Raw genomic sequence first — 15,881 nt, 5'->3', positions numbered from 1 at the left:
TATATATACTATGATATATTATATATACTATGATATATAGACTATGATATATAAATATATATAGACTATGATATATAAATATATATAGACTATGATATATTATATATAGACTATGATATATTATATATAGACTATGATATATCATATATAGACTATGATATATATTATATTATATATAGACTATGATATATATTATATATAGACTATGATATATTATATATAGACTATGATATATATTATATTGCACGGCGGCTCCTATCGCCCTAATCCACATCGTAGCTTTGGCCACCAGGGAGGGGAGAGGGGAGGGGGGGCAAGGCACCCCCCCCCCCCAGCTCGTTATGCGAGTTACACGACTTACACTATTGGTTTAGGCGGTTCGATATGAACCAAACTGTAGCGTAGGAGTGCGCAGCGCAACAATGGATGTTTTGTTTCACTTGCAGCCCTTCGCTGTCCGCTAAGCAGAGGCCTGTGTGGTGTCATCGCCTCCGACACGCGCGCCACTGAGCACGGAGGCGGTGGTGCAGTCACCCAGACCGGCAACGATCCACAGGCTCAAACCCCGCTTGGATTTACAAGAGATACAGTCTGGGGGGGGGGGGGGGGTGTACCGCTCAGGGTTAGCGGTTAGGGTCAGGGTTGGCGGTCAGGGTTGGTGGTTAGGGTCAGGGTTGGCGGCGGTCAGGGTTGGTGGTTAGGGTCAGGGTTGGCGGTCAGGGTTGGTGATTAGGGTCAAGGTTGGCGGTCAGGGTTGGTGGTCAGGGTTGGTGGTTAGGGTCAGGGTTGGTGGTTAGGGTCAGGGTTGGCGGTCAGGGTTGGTGGTTAGGGTCAGGGTTGGTCGTCAGGGTTGGTGGTTAGGGTCAGGGTTGGCGGTCAGGGTTGGTGGTTAGGGTCAGGGTTGGTGGTTGGGTCAGGGTTGGCGGTCAGGGTTAGCGGTTAGGGTCAGGATTGGCGGTCAAGCGTACGGACGATGTAACGGTGCCAGATGACAAAGACAGATCAGACCGCTGTTGGGGAGAGGTGAGTGAGATGAGAGAGAGAGGTAAGCGTGGGGGGAAAGAGGGCGGCAGGGTGATGGCGATGCAGCCCAAGGACTCGTACCTCGTAGCAAGAAGGGGGCCGCATTCCGTTCCCTACTCGGGCACCTGTGATGATTCAGGATGTTCTCTCTCACCCTGGTCTGCGTGGGCTTCCTCCGGGTTCCCTGGTGTCCTCCTCCCATTGCTAAACCCAAACCTGTACCCATACCCGTACCCGCCATTCGCCACTCAGTGACGGTGACGTCACCACGGCGTCTGTGCCAGGCCAGGTGCATTATGAGGCTGTCACGTGAAGTGCCGATGGCTCGCTGATGGAAGGCCACGGGACAGACCCAGGAGCGATGGGTTTACCGACTGAGATCTGGCAAATGCACCAGCTGTGCCCCCCTACAGTGCCATAGCTAAACCCACACACGCACACACACACAGAATGTAATTGGTATTGACCAAGTTACATCCCAACAACGCTAGGAAATTCACAGAGCCGTAACATCGCAGACCCCTCTTAAAAAGTCTTGGGTAAACGTGCGTAGTATAGCAACAATCGTCATTATCATCACGATCCATGGGTAGATAGCCCGTAGTAAGTGTCCACTTCACATTTGTTTTCACTTTCCTCTCTATCTTGTTGTGCGAATCTGCTGAAGTGGTGGCCACATCTTTCTGGCACCAATCTCTTCATGCCGTCAAGCCATATGTTAGGTCTTCCTCTCCTTCTGGTTCTTTCCATTTTTACCGAACAACAAACAACACTTTAAATTTCCCTGATGTTGCCCATCGTACGTGTGTCCAAATAGTGCCAGTTTCCTTCTCGTCACTGCCTGCCTGCATCAGCAACAACAACAGAGACCAGGAAACGGGAGATGCACGATGCTTGGCGTCAAGTGCACAGGACGTTGTGACATTTTCCCCATCGCCAAGTGATGTCACGACGTCTCTGCACACGTGGCACATGACGTCACATGGTCTCTGTATACGTGGTGCATGGCGTCACCTACAGAGTGGAAGAAGATAACAAACTCGACATATACTCTTTGGTTCTATTCGGTAAAGTCACGTAGGTAAAAATAAAATAACAAAAAATCACGACGTTTCGGCCACAACACAAGTGGCCTTCATCAGGTGAAGGGACTGGACTGTCCAGAGAACAGCGTTGGAGTGAAAACAGCAAGCCCAGGTCGCGTCCTTTAAGCTGTGTGGGAGGAAACAAAAAAACGCCTTGACAAAGGAATTAGCATAACAATGATGTACTGGACAGGCACGGTGGAGGGGGGGCAGTTTACATAATGTTGGTGTGAAGGGAAATAAGCTGCTGTGAAAGTTTGGAATACCACTACTTGAATAAATATACTGTACCATTGAAAATTAGTTTAATGTTTGGTTTGATTTAGAACATCTTTCCAATGATTGCTTAATTTGAAACCATCCTCTCGGTTGAAATTGTGTCTGTGTTTGTAAATCTGAATTGCCTTGTGGACAAATCTCTGATAAAAACCCGTGGGTTTGCAGAGAACCTTGGTATCGGAGAAAATAATATCATGATAACCCACAGCGTTGTAACAGTGATCAGCTACGGTAGAAGAGTTCGTTCTGCCGTGTTTTAAATCTGATTTGTGCTCGCGAATTCGGTCAGAGACATGTCGTTTCGTCTCCCCGATATAGTAGTCACCACTGGTACAACTCAATTTGTAAACCCCGGGGTACTGTAAGTCAGGAACGACATCCTTCATGGATGGGATCAGGTCACGGATTTTGTGTACTGTATTGAACCGGACCAGGATCTTGTGTTTGTTTAGAATTTTAGAGATCTTTTTAGTAACGCCTCCTATATATGGTAGTGTGATGGTTTTGACCAGAGTATCAAGTGGTTGTTTCTGTATGGAGGGAGAAACAGCTTGGCGGATGGTACGGTCAGAGTATGCATTTCTCTTGAGGGCCAGGTGTACATGTTTTAATTCACTAGTCAGGTGGTGTTGGTCCGAAATGAAATGTGCCCTGTGGTATAACGTTTTGATGAGAGAGTTCTTTTGAGCTGGGTGGTGGTGGGATTCAGGTTTCAAGTAGGAATCTGTGTGGGTGGGTTTCCTGTAGACAGAATGCCTCAGTGAGCCATCAGGTCTCCTCTCAAACAGAACATCCAAGAATGGTAGCTTGCCATCTTTCTCCACTTTCATGGTGAATTTGATGGCGGGATGTCTAGAATTTATGTGGTGTAGGAAAAGGTTCAAAGCAGGGAGGCCATGTGGCCAAATGACGAAAGTGTCATCCACATATCTCTTCCACAGGGAAGGTCTGAGGGTGGAAGTCTGGATGGCGTCTGATTCAAATTTCTCCATGAAAACATTGGCTATCACTGGTGATAAGGGAGAACCCATGGGGGTACCCTCATTTTGTTTGTAGAAGGTGCCATTCCAAGTAAAGTAGGTATTGGTGAGGCAGTGTCTAATCAGCGCAGGTGTATCAGGGTCTAGTCCATGTTGTACCAAATTTTCAATGATTTCAATGGTGTCAGGTACCGGGACCTTGGTGAACAACGAGACCACATCGAAGCTGACAAGGATATCGTCAGGGGACAGTACAACGTCTTTGACCATAGAGACCAAATGAGCTGAGTTAAGTACTGCTGAGGAGGTCTTGCCAGTGAAGGTAGCAAGGTATCTGACAGAAAACGTGCTAGCTTATAGGTAGGGGAGTTGATCGTGGATACGATGGGTCGTAGTGGAGTGCCTTCTTTATGAATCTTGGGGAGACCATAGAATCTAGGGGTTCTTGCAGCAGAAGGTTTTAAGGAGGGACGTTTAGTTGGTTCGATTAGGGAGGTCGAATTTGTGATGATCTTGTTGGTTTTTATAGTTAGGCTATTAGTAGAGTCATTTTTAATTTTTGAGTAACTTCCATCGTTGAGTATGTTCTGGATTTTGTTGTTGTACGAATCTTTATCCATAATTACAGTAGCGTTGCCTTTGTCGGCTGAGAGGATGACTATATCACTTATGTTTTTTAAATTCGCGAGTTCAGAGCGTTAATTTTTGCTGATCTTGCTAATGGATTTCTTAGCATTCTTAAGAATAGTGGCTATTTCAGCTCTCGCAACGTCTGCTTGGATGTGTCCTATGCCTTTAAGGACCACATCGACCTGAGAGATGATATAATCTACAGGAATATGTTTCGGGTTGACAGCAAAATTTAGCCCTCTAGCCAGTACTGTTTTCAGATTGTCCGAAATCGGGGTGCTACTCTGATTAATGACGATTGTGTTAACGTCTAGTTTTGTTATATGTGGGACTGGGTTCTTCTTCGATAGGTGGTTGAATTTAGAAATCAGGTTAGCTTTGTATTTGACTGAAAGTGAATCGGCAGAAGAAGCAGTCATGTTGTCTACGTGGTTCCAATCAGAAGGTGACATTTTTTTATGTTAGCGTTAAATGAGCTTGTAGGAGAGTCCTGTCTAAAGTATCGAGTTCAAAACGGAGTAGTCTTATCCTCTCTGAGATTAAAGATAGGCTGGCCTTAAACAGAATCTGTTTAGAATTCGGTGCGGATACAGCAGCAGATGTGAGTGTGAAGGCGATGGGTATTACCTTGTTGTCGCGGCATCTTTTGAGGAAGGTCAGCGTCTCGATGAGCTTTGACTTCTTGTCCCGTTGTCTGTTCAAAGCTCTAACAGATAGGTGAAAGCCCTCCCCGTAGAGGTTATCAATTCTAGATTTGAAGCTTTCGTGACTGCAATAATCCATACTCTTTGGTTATATTCGGTAAAGTCACGTAGGTAAAAATAAAATAACAAAAAATCACCCAACCCATAGCACGTGCCGAGTCTGTCCCGTGACCTCCTGCACCTAGCCTGGCACAGCACCCAACCCATAGCACGTGCCGGGTCTGTCCCGTGACCTCCTGCACATAGCCTGGCGCAGCAGTCAACCCATGACACCTGCTGGGTCTGTTCCGTGACCTCCTGCACCTAGCCTGGCACAGCACCCAACCCATAGCACGTGCCGGGTCTGTCCCGTGACCTCCTTTCCCCCAGCCTGGCACAGCACCCAACCCATAGCACGTGCCGGGTCTGTCCCGTGACCTCTCCAGCCAGCCTTCGACACTCCCACGTGGCCTCCAAGTGCACGTGGCCTTGCACAAGCGCCGCGACGAGATGCCACGGAGGTTGCGGTGGTTTGTATCAGTGCGAGGCTGTTGGTGCGTGTGGCTGTTCGTAACTAAGTCAGTGTGGACAGCACACACACACACCACATACCACACACACCACATACCACACACACACACACGTGTGTGAGGATTCGTATGGAGTTGGGGGAGTGGTGGCGCAGTGGTTAGGGCGCGATGCTGCGCTACGAAGCCCCCTCCTGGCCAACCCGAGTTCGATTCACCGCTCACGGCCGCCAACACCGGTGACGATTATCTGAACCGGTTCTGGGTATCCCCTAGGTCGACTCAGCCTCAATTGAGTACCTGGTGCGGTGTGTAGTAAGCATCGCCACTGGGGAGACAAAGGCGGCCGGGCGCGTGGTGCTGGCCATCCACCCCCCCCATCGCGTGCCGTTCCATGAGCGGTGGCTACCAGCACTTGCCCCAACAGTCTGTTGAGGCTACACGGGGATATTTGTTTTTGTATGTGTGTGTCCGTATGAGAATGTGTGTGTATACGTGTGTACCATGTTGTGTAACATGCATTCCGCGCATTGTAATCATCACGCCCGTCTGTCAAACACAGGGGACCTGACCCATCCTCTCACAGAACCGGTGCCATCACAAACACTCACACGCACACCTGCACAGGTGACTCAGACAATTACAGACAATTCTAGATTTGAAGCTTTCGTGACTGCAAGGATCCATACTTTTTGGTTCTATTCGGTAAAGGTCACGTAGGTAAAAATTAAATAACAAAAAATCACGACGTTTCGGCCACAACACAAGTGGCCTTCATCAGGTGAAGGGACTGGACTGTCCAGAGGACAGCGTTGGAGTGAAGACAGCAAGCCCAGTCGTTCCTGACTTACAGTACCCCGGGGTTTACAAACTGAGCTGCACCGGTGGTGACTGCTATATCGGGGAGACGAAGCGACATGTCTCTGACCGAATTCGCGAGCACAAATCAGATTTGAAACACGGCAGAACGAATTCTTCTGCCGTAGCTAATCACTGTTACAACGCTGTGGGTGATCACAATATAGTTTTCTCCGATACCAAGGTTCTTTGCAAACCCACGGGTTTTTATCAGAGATTTGTCCACGAGGCAATTCAAATTTACAAAGACAGACACAAATTCAACCGAGAGGATGGTTTCAAATTAAGCAATCATTGGAAAGATGTTCTAAATCAAACCAAACATTAAATTAATATTCAATGGTACAGTATATTTATTCAAGTAGTGGTATTCCAAACTTTCACAGCAGCTTATTTCCCTTCACACCAACATTATGTAAACTCCCCCCCCCCCCCCCCACCATGCCGATCCAGTACATCATTGTTATGCTAATTCCTTTGTCAAGGCGTTTTTTTGTTTCCTCCCACACAGCTTAAAGGACGCGACCTGGGCTTGCTGTTTTCACTCCAACGCTGTCCTCTGGACAGTCCAGTCCCTTCACCTGATGAAGGCCACTTGTGTTGTGGCCGAAACGTCGTGATTTTTGTTATTTTATTTTTACTTACGTGACTTTTACCGAATAGAACCAAAGAGTATGGATCCTTGCAGTTATGAAGGCTTCAAATCTAAAACTCGACACATTCCGTGGTTAACGTGGTCCTTGACGATAAAATGTTTCTACAAGGAGGCAGAGAAGACAGCGAGTGATGTGACTTCGCGAGCAGTGTCAATAATTGGTTATAGCAACTGGAAGTGTGCGATATAAAGTTCTCGGGACAATATCACAGGCAGAGCTGAATATTAAAATACATTTTATTTACCAGGTAAATTCCACTGAGTTCTGCAGCTCTCTTTTCAGAAGCGACCTGGCCACAAATGATACGTTCAACGAAAGTGGCTTATCATCACCTTGGTGTGGAAATTCATAGCAGCCAAAATACTCTAAACGCGTGATGTTGATTATTCATGTGTAGGGAAAACCCGGAGGACCCGGAGACAAATCCACACGACCACGAGTAAAGAGAGAGAGAGAGGGAGAATACGCAAAACTCCAAATATACAGCAGGCAACAGGGTCAGGATGGAACCCACGACCCACTATGTACCAGGCGAGGGAGATAACATTTCGCCACCGCGGCGCCCCTGTTTATGTGGAAGTGCATCGCTCGCTGGCGTCTTTGAGAAAGGACAACATGCAATGTTGACACGGAATGCGTTGAGAGTTGTTGTTGTTTGCACAACTACTGCCAATGCATCATTCAACCGGATAATAATTTTATCAACATCGCCCCGCTACTGCCAAACTACCGCAGACTGCGTTCAATCTCTTAGTTTTAAAACGCAGCAGCGAGACAGAATTTGGCCCGGCCCCGGTTACCACGCGTCTCGTTTGAATGCGAGCTGCCAGAAAATATCACTGCGATATTAATACAATAAATATGATTTAGAACTTAGAACACACAGCACTCTATTCACTCAATCTGGAACAGAGAGATAGAACGACTCGGGGAAGCAATTTCTCTCTATCCCGTGCAGACGGAACAGATGGAGATTAGTCCACACACTTTGGCTGTACCAGGGAGTACGGCTCCTCCTCGATGCCCATCTAAGGGCATTGATGGAAGCTTCACAACCCATCTGTGCGGTGATCCACCAACCCTCGCTGTTGCTGCTGCCCTCGCAGCAGTGCTGGTTCACAGGCAGCAGCCACATGCAGCGGCATAGCCACGACCACCACCGAAGACAAAGATCCCCCGGGTAGCCTCAACACACTGTTGGGTCAAGTGCTGTTGGCGAGTAGCACCTATGAAGGCCGACACGGTACACTAGGGGGTGGGGTGGCTAGCACCACGCCCGGCCGCCTTTGTCTCCCGAGTGGCGAAGTTTACTCATCTTACCAGGTACCTATTTGAGGTCGAGTCGACCTCGTGCCAATGAAGGTCAACATACATACAGGAGAGACCCAGGACCCATTCAGATAATCGTCAATGGTGTTGGTAGCCGTGAGCGGGAATCGAAGTAGGGTCGCCGGGTTCGTAGCGCAGAATGCTAACCGCAGCACCACCGCTCCCCCACCATCACCAAATGGAAAATAAAAAACTTTCCAGTAGTGTGCGACTGTGGTTACCCAGACCACACCGTACGATGTATAAGGACGCAATTCCCCGATCCACAAATACGAAGGAGACATCATCGCAGCGATGACGATTCACGACTCGGCTTACTCCTGACGCGGTTATTATCTGGGTGTGACACCTGAATATTGAAATTGTAGTTGTCGCTCTGCGTCGACATCAGCCGTACGTTAGAATAAGAGGGAGGGGGTGGCCCCCCGGCACAGGAACGGTTTTGCTGGCAGAGGCGTGACGAGCGAAACGGGGGGGGGGGGAGGGGGGGCATCTCGAGCACGCACGTCGCGTCGGACCCGTCGTGGCACACACCCGCCCGTCGCAGATTCACTCAAAGCAAAACTCCTTCGGTGCGTATTCACAACGCGCAACGGTGTCTTATAAAACAAGACCGCCCGAACTCCAATAGCAATACACTCCGGTAACGCGAGAGGCCGACGTAACGCGGATCGTTGCACCGCGGATCGGGATCGACCACTGGCTCCCGAGAACGCAAAGAACGTGCGTGGATGGATGAGCGAAGACAACTTGAGATCAAAGCCCGAGGTGTTGAGTGGACAATGCGGCCCCCACCCTCCCCTGAGTCTCACCCACTACCCTCTCCCCCGGCATGGCACGCGCAGTGCAAGCTGCCGTCAGCCACCATCGCTGGCCCTCCCAACTCTCCCTCTCGGTCATCTATTCCGCAGTTGGGGCAGGCACGCGGAGGCAAACAACTACGCACATACACACACATTAACACACACCAACAGACGCACACACGGATATGGAGACACACACATAGACACGGAGATACAAACGGATACACGCACGCACACACACAGACACACGCACACACACACGCACACACACAGACACGCACACACACACACGGAGACACGCACACACACACGGAGACACGCACACACAGACCGACACACATACACACAGAGACACAAACACGGAGACACAAACGGAGACGCGCGGGCATTCCCATTGTGACGCCGGTGCTAGCCATGTCGCTCGACACCCGCATTGTGATATCGGCTCTCGCCGTGCAACTATTCCCGCGCAAAGCAAAACTTAATGCAGCCCTTCATAAATCTTCACAACCGTGTTAACGCAGCAGAGCGTCCCACTGTCGTTTTTTTACAGTTCTCTTTTAAATATATATTGCTTTAAATAAACATCCCAAAGGCACAATCAGTTGCCACCTCTCTTATTATTAATTATAATTATTATAGAAAGTTTGGTCTCGCTCTGTAAACGATAATCGTCACGATCGTCATCGTCGTCTTCATCACAATGACGATGATGAAGAGGATGATGACTGGGATCACTTGGGGGGACTGTAAAACTCCACGATCCACTTCTTTCCGGTGCAGGGCTGGATGACGAGCCGAGCCCCAAAGCTCTCGCCTTCCACCTCTTGCACTTCCAAGCACTTTCCTCCGTCTCCGCTTCGCATTTCTCCGTCCTGCAGCAGGGGCCACGCGCAAAAAAAGATATGTACACGTGTGTATGTACGCATGTGTGAAGGAGATGGAGTCTGCCTCAATGGCCCGCCATCACAAATCCCTATTTAACTCCATCAAAAAAGTAACCTGCAGCACCACACCTATTACCATCATTAGGGGAAAGAACGGTGATCCAATCTCCGACACCCAGGAACAGGTTTGCAGATTTGCTGCGCATTTCTGTGAAGCCCTGGGGGAGGGGAAATCCCGCGAAATGGCAACAAATCGCGGGACAAAGTGGGGATGACCCTGCTGAGGCTGCGGTGCCTCAAATATTGGAAGAAGTCACCCCCTGTGAGTGGCTGGCTGAAGTGCCATCTGTTGAGGAAGTACTGAAGGCGATCCAGAGTCTGAGACCAAGAAAGGCACCGGGCAGAGATGATCTCCCAAGCGAAATGCTGAGGGAGGGTGGCGTTTGTGCACAGACTGCCCTATATGACATCATAACAACAGTCTGGACAACTGGATGGGTTCCACAGGATTGGAAGGATGCCCTTGTGGTACCCCTCTTTAAGAAGGGGGACCGCACAGACTGTAACAACTACAGGGGCATCTCACGTCTCAGTGTGCCGGGAAAGGTCCTGGCACGGATTATTCAACATCGCCTTACTCGGCATGCTGAGGAGAGGCTTGCGGAGCCTCAACGTGGTTTCAGGAAAGGGTGGTCTCCTGCACAGATGCTATATTTTCTGTGTGTATGCTACAGCAGAGGTGTAGGGTATTCCGACAAACCTACATCTCTGCTTTATTGACCTGGTCAAGGCCTATGATACCATCAGTAGGCCTGGGCTCTGGGTTGTTCTTCGTGCTTTCGGAGTCCCTGACCCTCTGCTCACGCTCATTAAGGACCTTCATGATGGTGAGCAGGCCCGGGTAAAACTACGTAGCCAGGAGTCAGAGCCATTCCCTGTACACCTTGGGGTGCGACAGGGATGTCCTCTGGCTCCAACATTATTTAACATCCCTTTCGACCACGTAGTTCGTGAAGCCTTCAGTAGCTGTACTGGAGAAATTTCCATTTGGTACAGATACAATGGGAGGCTGATCGATGCCCGGGTGCAGTCAAGGGATGGCTCCCTATTGGTCAACCACGTTATGTATGCCGACGACCTGGTAATTGCGGCTCACTGAGAGGAGAAGTTGGAGGCGCTGCTGCTGAAACTGGAGTGTGCCACTAAGAGGTGGAGCCTTACCATTAGCCCCACCAAAACGAAGCACCTGCCTGGGTATTTTGTACCATCGGGCACTCCACCCCCACAAATCCCAATCGGTGATGGGGCAGTTGTGGAGTGAGTGGAGAGTTTCTCATACCTGGGCAGTGTGCTCATGACCGGCTCCGGTTTAACAGCAGAGGTCTCACTCTGAATCAGTCGAGCGGCATTATATTTTCATCGGTTGCGTAACGCTGTGTGGAAGCTACCTGGTCTGTCGCTCCGTATGAAGCTTCGGGTCTTCTCGGCCACAGTCATTCCCTCCCTTCTCTAGGCTTGTGAAACGTGGACCCCCTTAATGGAACATCTACGCTGGTTAGAAACATTTAGGCTGGCCTGCCTACGATCAATCCCTGGTTTAACCAGGCTGGATTGTGTGAGGAGCTCACAAATCCTCGAAAGATCTGGACAATGTCCCATCGGTGAGCTCCTCCGGCAGGCAAGGCTGCGTTGGCTGGGCCATGTAGCCCGCATGCCCTATCACCGCATGCCCAAACAGCTTTTGTACAGTGGGATCGAGGGGGCTAAACGGGCGTGGCACGGGCTAGAGAAGAGATGGAGTGATGTGGTACAGGAGGACGTGGAGCTGAGTGGACATGCCAATGACTGGTACCAGCAGTGTCAAGATCGGCCTCTGTGGAGGAGGCTTGTGTAGGACGCTACTGGGCAGTTGGAGGCAGTCGCCCTCCAACATCAACGGAGGGCGGAGGAACGACGCTCACAACAACGAGCGGAGTGCCGGGTGGCTAAAGCACAGCAAGTAGGCACAGTAGAGGGCACAGGTGGTGCATCAGCCAGTCATCTCAGTCAGTCGACCCGTGGCACCTGGGTCTGCCCCGTGACCTCCTGCCAGTGGGCGTTCGACATTTCACACATACACACACACAAACACACACAGACACACACACACACGGATATGCACGGGGGGGGGGCGGGGGGGTGGGAGGCGGGACCCTCCTGAACGAGAGAGCCTTGAGTCACGGCGGTGAGGCGCTTCTGGGTATAAACGAGCGGAATGCTGTGAAGCGTCCACAGGTGCGGGCCACCCACCTGGAACTTGAGAATCCTCTCTTGCACCGACTGCAGGTCGCAGTCGAGCAGGGCGGGTTCAGTCTCTGTCTTGGACATCCCCACGCAGATGACTCCGGGAGACTTCAGGTCCACGTTGAAGCCCACCATGATCCTCTTTGTTGACGTTTCCACTGCCAACTGCATCCCAGAGCGTCGTTGTGAAATCACCGGCGCAAACGTCACGGTCACTCGAATTGTAAACGGCGCTGCGCGTTTACTCTCCCAATGCACAACCGGTTAGCACTGAACTCGTAACTAGACTGGCAGGCTTCTGTTTACATGACAAAACCTTAGCAATTGGCTGTGTCGGGTGGTAGTGGCGGGTTTAAACGACACATTTATATTAACACGAGCTAACCCAAAAAATAAACCCTATTATGGATAATATTGGTGTTAAAAGCCGACTACTGCTGCTGTGTGTTAAACTGACGTACACAGAGGGCCGTCGCGCTTGGGCAGGGGGTTGGCAACCTGCGGCTGCCGGAACCGCGATGCGGTGGCTCTTTAAGTAACTGTGGTGCGGCTCTTGAAATTCGAAAAAAATGTCTCTTCTTGTTATTTTGGTTGCCAACCTCTGACCATGGGAGTCCAGTTCACCATGGGAGTCCAGTTCACCATGGGAGTCCAGTTCACCATAGGAGAGCAGTTCACCATGGCCAGGGGTCAGCAACCTGCGGCTCCAGAGCAGCCCGCGACTCTTTAAGGAATCATTTTGTGACGCTATTTATCAAGTACCACCACCGTCTCGTATTCACCACAGTCCATTGTAAGGCTCTTTAAATATTTTTACCAAATTCGAAAAAAATGCCTTCCCACATTTGCCACTCGTCTTGCAGAGGCTCGTGGTTTTTAAACAATACACAACGGTTGCCCCGGTTAATACCGCGGTAGCGGCCGTAATAAACGCAAATGGGCCGTTAACTTCAGGTCGCATGGCAGACGTTAAAGATGCCGTGGTGGTGTTGTTACGATCCCAAATTTTTGAAAAATCAAACGCAAATGACTCAGTTGGGAATCAAACACAGCAGCAATATTCGCCCCCCAACTTGGCAGGACTCGAATGAAAGACAGTCTTTAAGACTCTTTTCAGTCTTGAGGGTTTCATGGACGAGTCCAACACAAAACCCTCATATCTGTTTTTTGTGTTTTGGTTTGTTGTCCTTCCCCCCGCACCTCCGATTAGCCACAGTTTTCTACATACGGTTGCGAAAGTTTAACATACATACAAACTACTAAACACCAGACTACTATGGACTACACTACTATACACTACACTATACACTACGCTAAATCAGAGGTGCGGGGGGGAGGGGGGGTGAAGGACAGCAAACTGCACATGGAAGGGAAATTGTGACGAGCACCTGGGGTTGAAATCCATGGCAGGGGTGGATGATGGGGGTGTTCTTCTGAGGGTCGCCCCGGTCCAGGCAGAGGTCCTTCCTCTCAACGCTCCTCATCTAACAGGGCAACACCGGTCACAGCAGCAGCAGCAGCGCACACCGCCATCACATCCCCGCGCTCTCCACCGCATCATTCGGTGCACTACGACGTGTGCCCGATGTTTCGCCTCGTGTGCCTGCAATAGGATCGGTTTGAGTTTCTTTTTTCCCCCTCCTGAAATGATCATTGACTAAGTAATTAAATCATCATCACCAACAGTTTATGTAGTCAGTCTTTCTATAACGCGTGTTGCTTTCATGACGCGAATTAGATATAATGCAATAAATGGATTAGAAAACGTAACTACTGCCGCGTTATTAGGAGAACAGACTCCATTCAGCGAACAAGCCAGCCCTGAACGTGCAGAAGGACTACGCACCACGCCGTACTGGACGATTTCCTTGTGGTTAGGCAGCGAGGGTAGCACGTTCTCCAGGTACCACTCGAAGCTCTTACATTGGAGCCGCTTGCGCAGAGCCACGCGGTCCGAGATATCGCCAATGTCTATCCCAGAGCCCTGGAAACAAAAAAAGACAAAGACCAACCATGTAGCTCTCCAACAACCTGTTGGGGGGCGGGTGCTACGAGCGTACACCAACATCCTCACCCAAATCTTATTCACCATTTGGCTCAAAAAAGTTTCGCCTTAGATGCCCATTTGTTGAACTCCTCACTGTGAGCTCTACTCCAGAGCGAATCTGGCCTCGCCGGAAGTTACGTAGGTGATCTACACTGCATGATCTCCACCCAAAAAAGGTTCTTAACATCAACTCAATGTTGAACTGATGTCCTGAGACTGGTCCCAGAGACTTCTCTTGCACACAACAACCCACACTGGAAGAAAAAAAAGTCATCATGGCCAATCTCAATATTCCACATTGACCTTTTCTTGGCCACGAGCATGTTAAGTCCATGCTGACAGGATCACCGCTGACTATGCTTACTACGAATTCTATGCCCAAGCTCGGAAATATCTTGAGGCTGTGAAAACACGGTATATTTACACAAGCCTGTGACAAACGTTTTTGATGGTTTTTCGATTTGTATCTAGGCAACGTTACTAATTTGTCTATCCTGTCTGCAGTAAATTCCACTGTGAAGAAGTATGGAAATGGCAAAGACTGCTTCTCGCTGAGAGTAGTTGAAAAGTTGATTGACAGTTAACGGACAGTTGAGGGAGAAGGGGAGGGCTGAAATGGGAGAGTTTGGGTCATGTGATATGGGCTGGCGAATCCTGCACGACCCCTCCCCTATCGGTAGCGAATCAGGAAGCTAGAGCCCAGAGTGGGCATAGACCAGGAAGGACGAGGCACAGGGTATGGGAGGGGACAGTCTGGTGGAGGCGCATTGGAGAGTGAAAATGTGTGGACGAATGAGAAGGCGTTGAGTTCCACAGACCACACGCAGATAATGGTACAGATATACAATTAGTGCCTTATCGCGTGTTCCAGACTGGGTACACCTTGACGCCACGTGAAGTGTTGAAGGCTCACCAGCAGGAAACAAAACAAGTTGCTGGTTACATGTAGGTACATACATGCACAAACACCCATACAGGTGTAGAGATATCTACCTACATAGAGACACTATCACACCGATGTTCACACAGGCACCTCAGACTCAACGAAGCGGGGGGTGGAGTATTAACCCCCTGTCTGAGGTCGTGAGGTGGCGGAGTGATTACCCAGCCGGTGTGTGGTATGACGAACCAGGGGTGCACGCCGGTGGACTCGGAGGAGGGGTAATTACCCTCCAGGAGGGTGTTCCTCAGAGGAAGGACTGTCCTATATAGGAGAAGTACACACTGAGGAAGGGATGGAGACCAGCCGAGTCCACAGCCAGGTGCGCCGGCGTGGTAGAGGGCTGCATGATGCACCCCCGGAGTAGTTGCTAGCGAGGACTAGCGATGATGGTGCATAAAGGGCCTAGCAGAGGCGGGGAGCTACCCCAGGCGGGCAAGGCCTTTGGTGGAGTCAGCCCACCAATTTCTCCACCCTGCCTCGCACTAACTTCGCGGCGCGTAACAGTGCACTGTGTACATTCATGGGTTGGTTCCAGGCCAGGTAGACATTCCTCTTGTAGTCGTCCATCCAGATCTCGGCCACACGCAGCGCATTCCTGCGCATGTGGATGCTCAGGTCCGGGGCGTACGGCTTGAAGTAGCGCTCGATGTGAGCCAAGCGCGAGCAGGGCAGCACCTCCACGCTGCCCCCGCACTGCCACACCTGGATACACGGGGGCGGAGAAGGGGGATGGAGGAGAGAGGTGTGTCTGGGCACCCAATAGACCAGCCAGTGTGATCGTCCACTCTGAATTAGGCTGCAAAACGGGGCTGGAGCTCAGTGTTTCTACCTCTGGTAAGGAGGAGCCCAGCCACCCTCACCGTTGACT

General features: G+C 50.2%; 1 protein-coding gene across 2 annotated transcripts in view; it reads right to left on the bottom strand.

Moving 5' to 3' along the window:
* The window catches only part of LOC116956392 (polypeptide N-acetylgalactosaminyltransferase 18-like), a 91,479-nt gene that overhangs the window by 37,051 nt on the left and 38,547 nt on the right, over window positions 1-15,881 (bottom strand). The window contains exons 8-12 of one of the 2 annotated variants that reach the window (XM_032977980.2): window positions 15,530-15,715; window positions 13,870-14,007; window positions 13,412-13,507; window positions 12,030-12,188; window positions 6,934-9,728 (exon numbers count right to left, since the gene is read on the bottom strand). The exons of the other annotated variant lie outside the window; for it this stretch is intronic. Coding sequence (XP_032833871.1) covers window positions 9,588-9,728; window positions 12,030-12,188; window positions 13,412-13,507; window positions 13,870-14,007; window positions 15,530-15,715 — 720 coding nt within the window. The 3' untranslated portion in view covers window positions 6,934-9,587. Of the gene's footprint in view, window positions 1-6,933; window positions 9,729-12,029; window positions 12,189-13,411; window positions 13,508-13,869; window positions 14,008-15,529; window positions 15,716-15,881 lie in introns of those variants that run through there. 2 annotated transcript variants of the gene reach the window in all.

Source organism: Petromyzon marinus, chromosome 65, assembly GCF_048934315.1.
Source record: "Petromyzon marinus isolate PM22_M1 ecotype Great Lakes invasive population chromosome 65, UKy_Petmar_22M1.pri1.0, whole genome shotgun sequence".
NCBI lineage: Eukaryota > Metazoa > Chordata > Hyperoartia > Petromyzontiformes > Petromyzontidae > Petromyzon > Petromyzon marinus.
The sequence above is the reverse complement of the archived record's forward strand: the minus strand, read 5'-3'. Positions and strand labels throughout refer to the sequence as shown.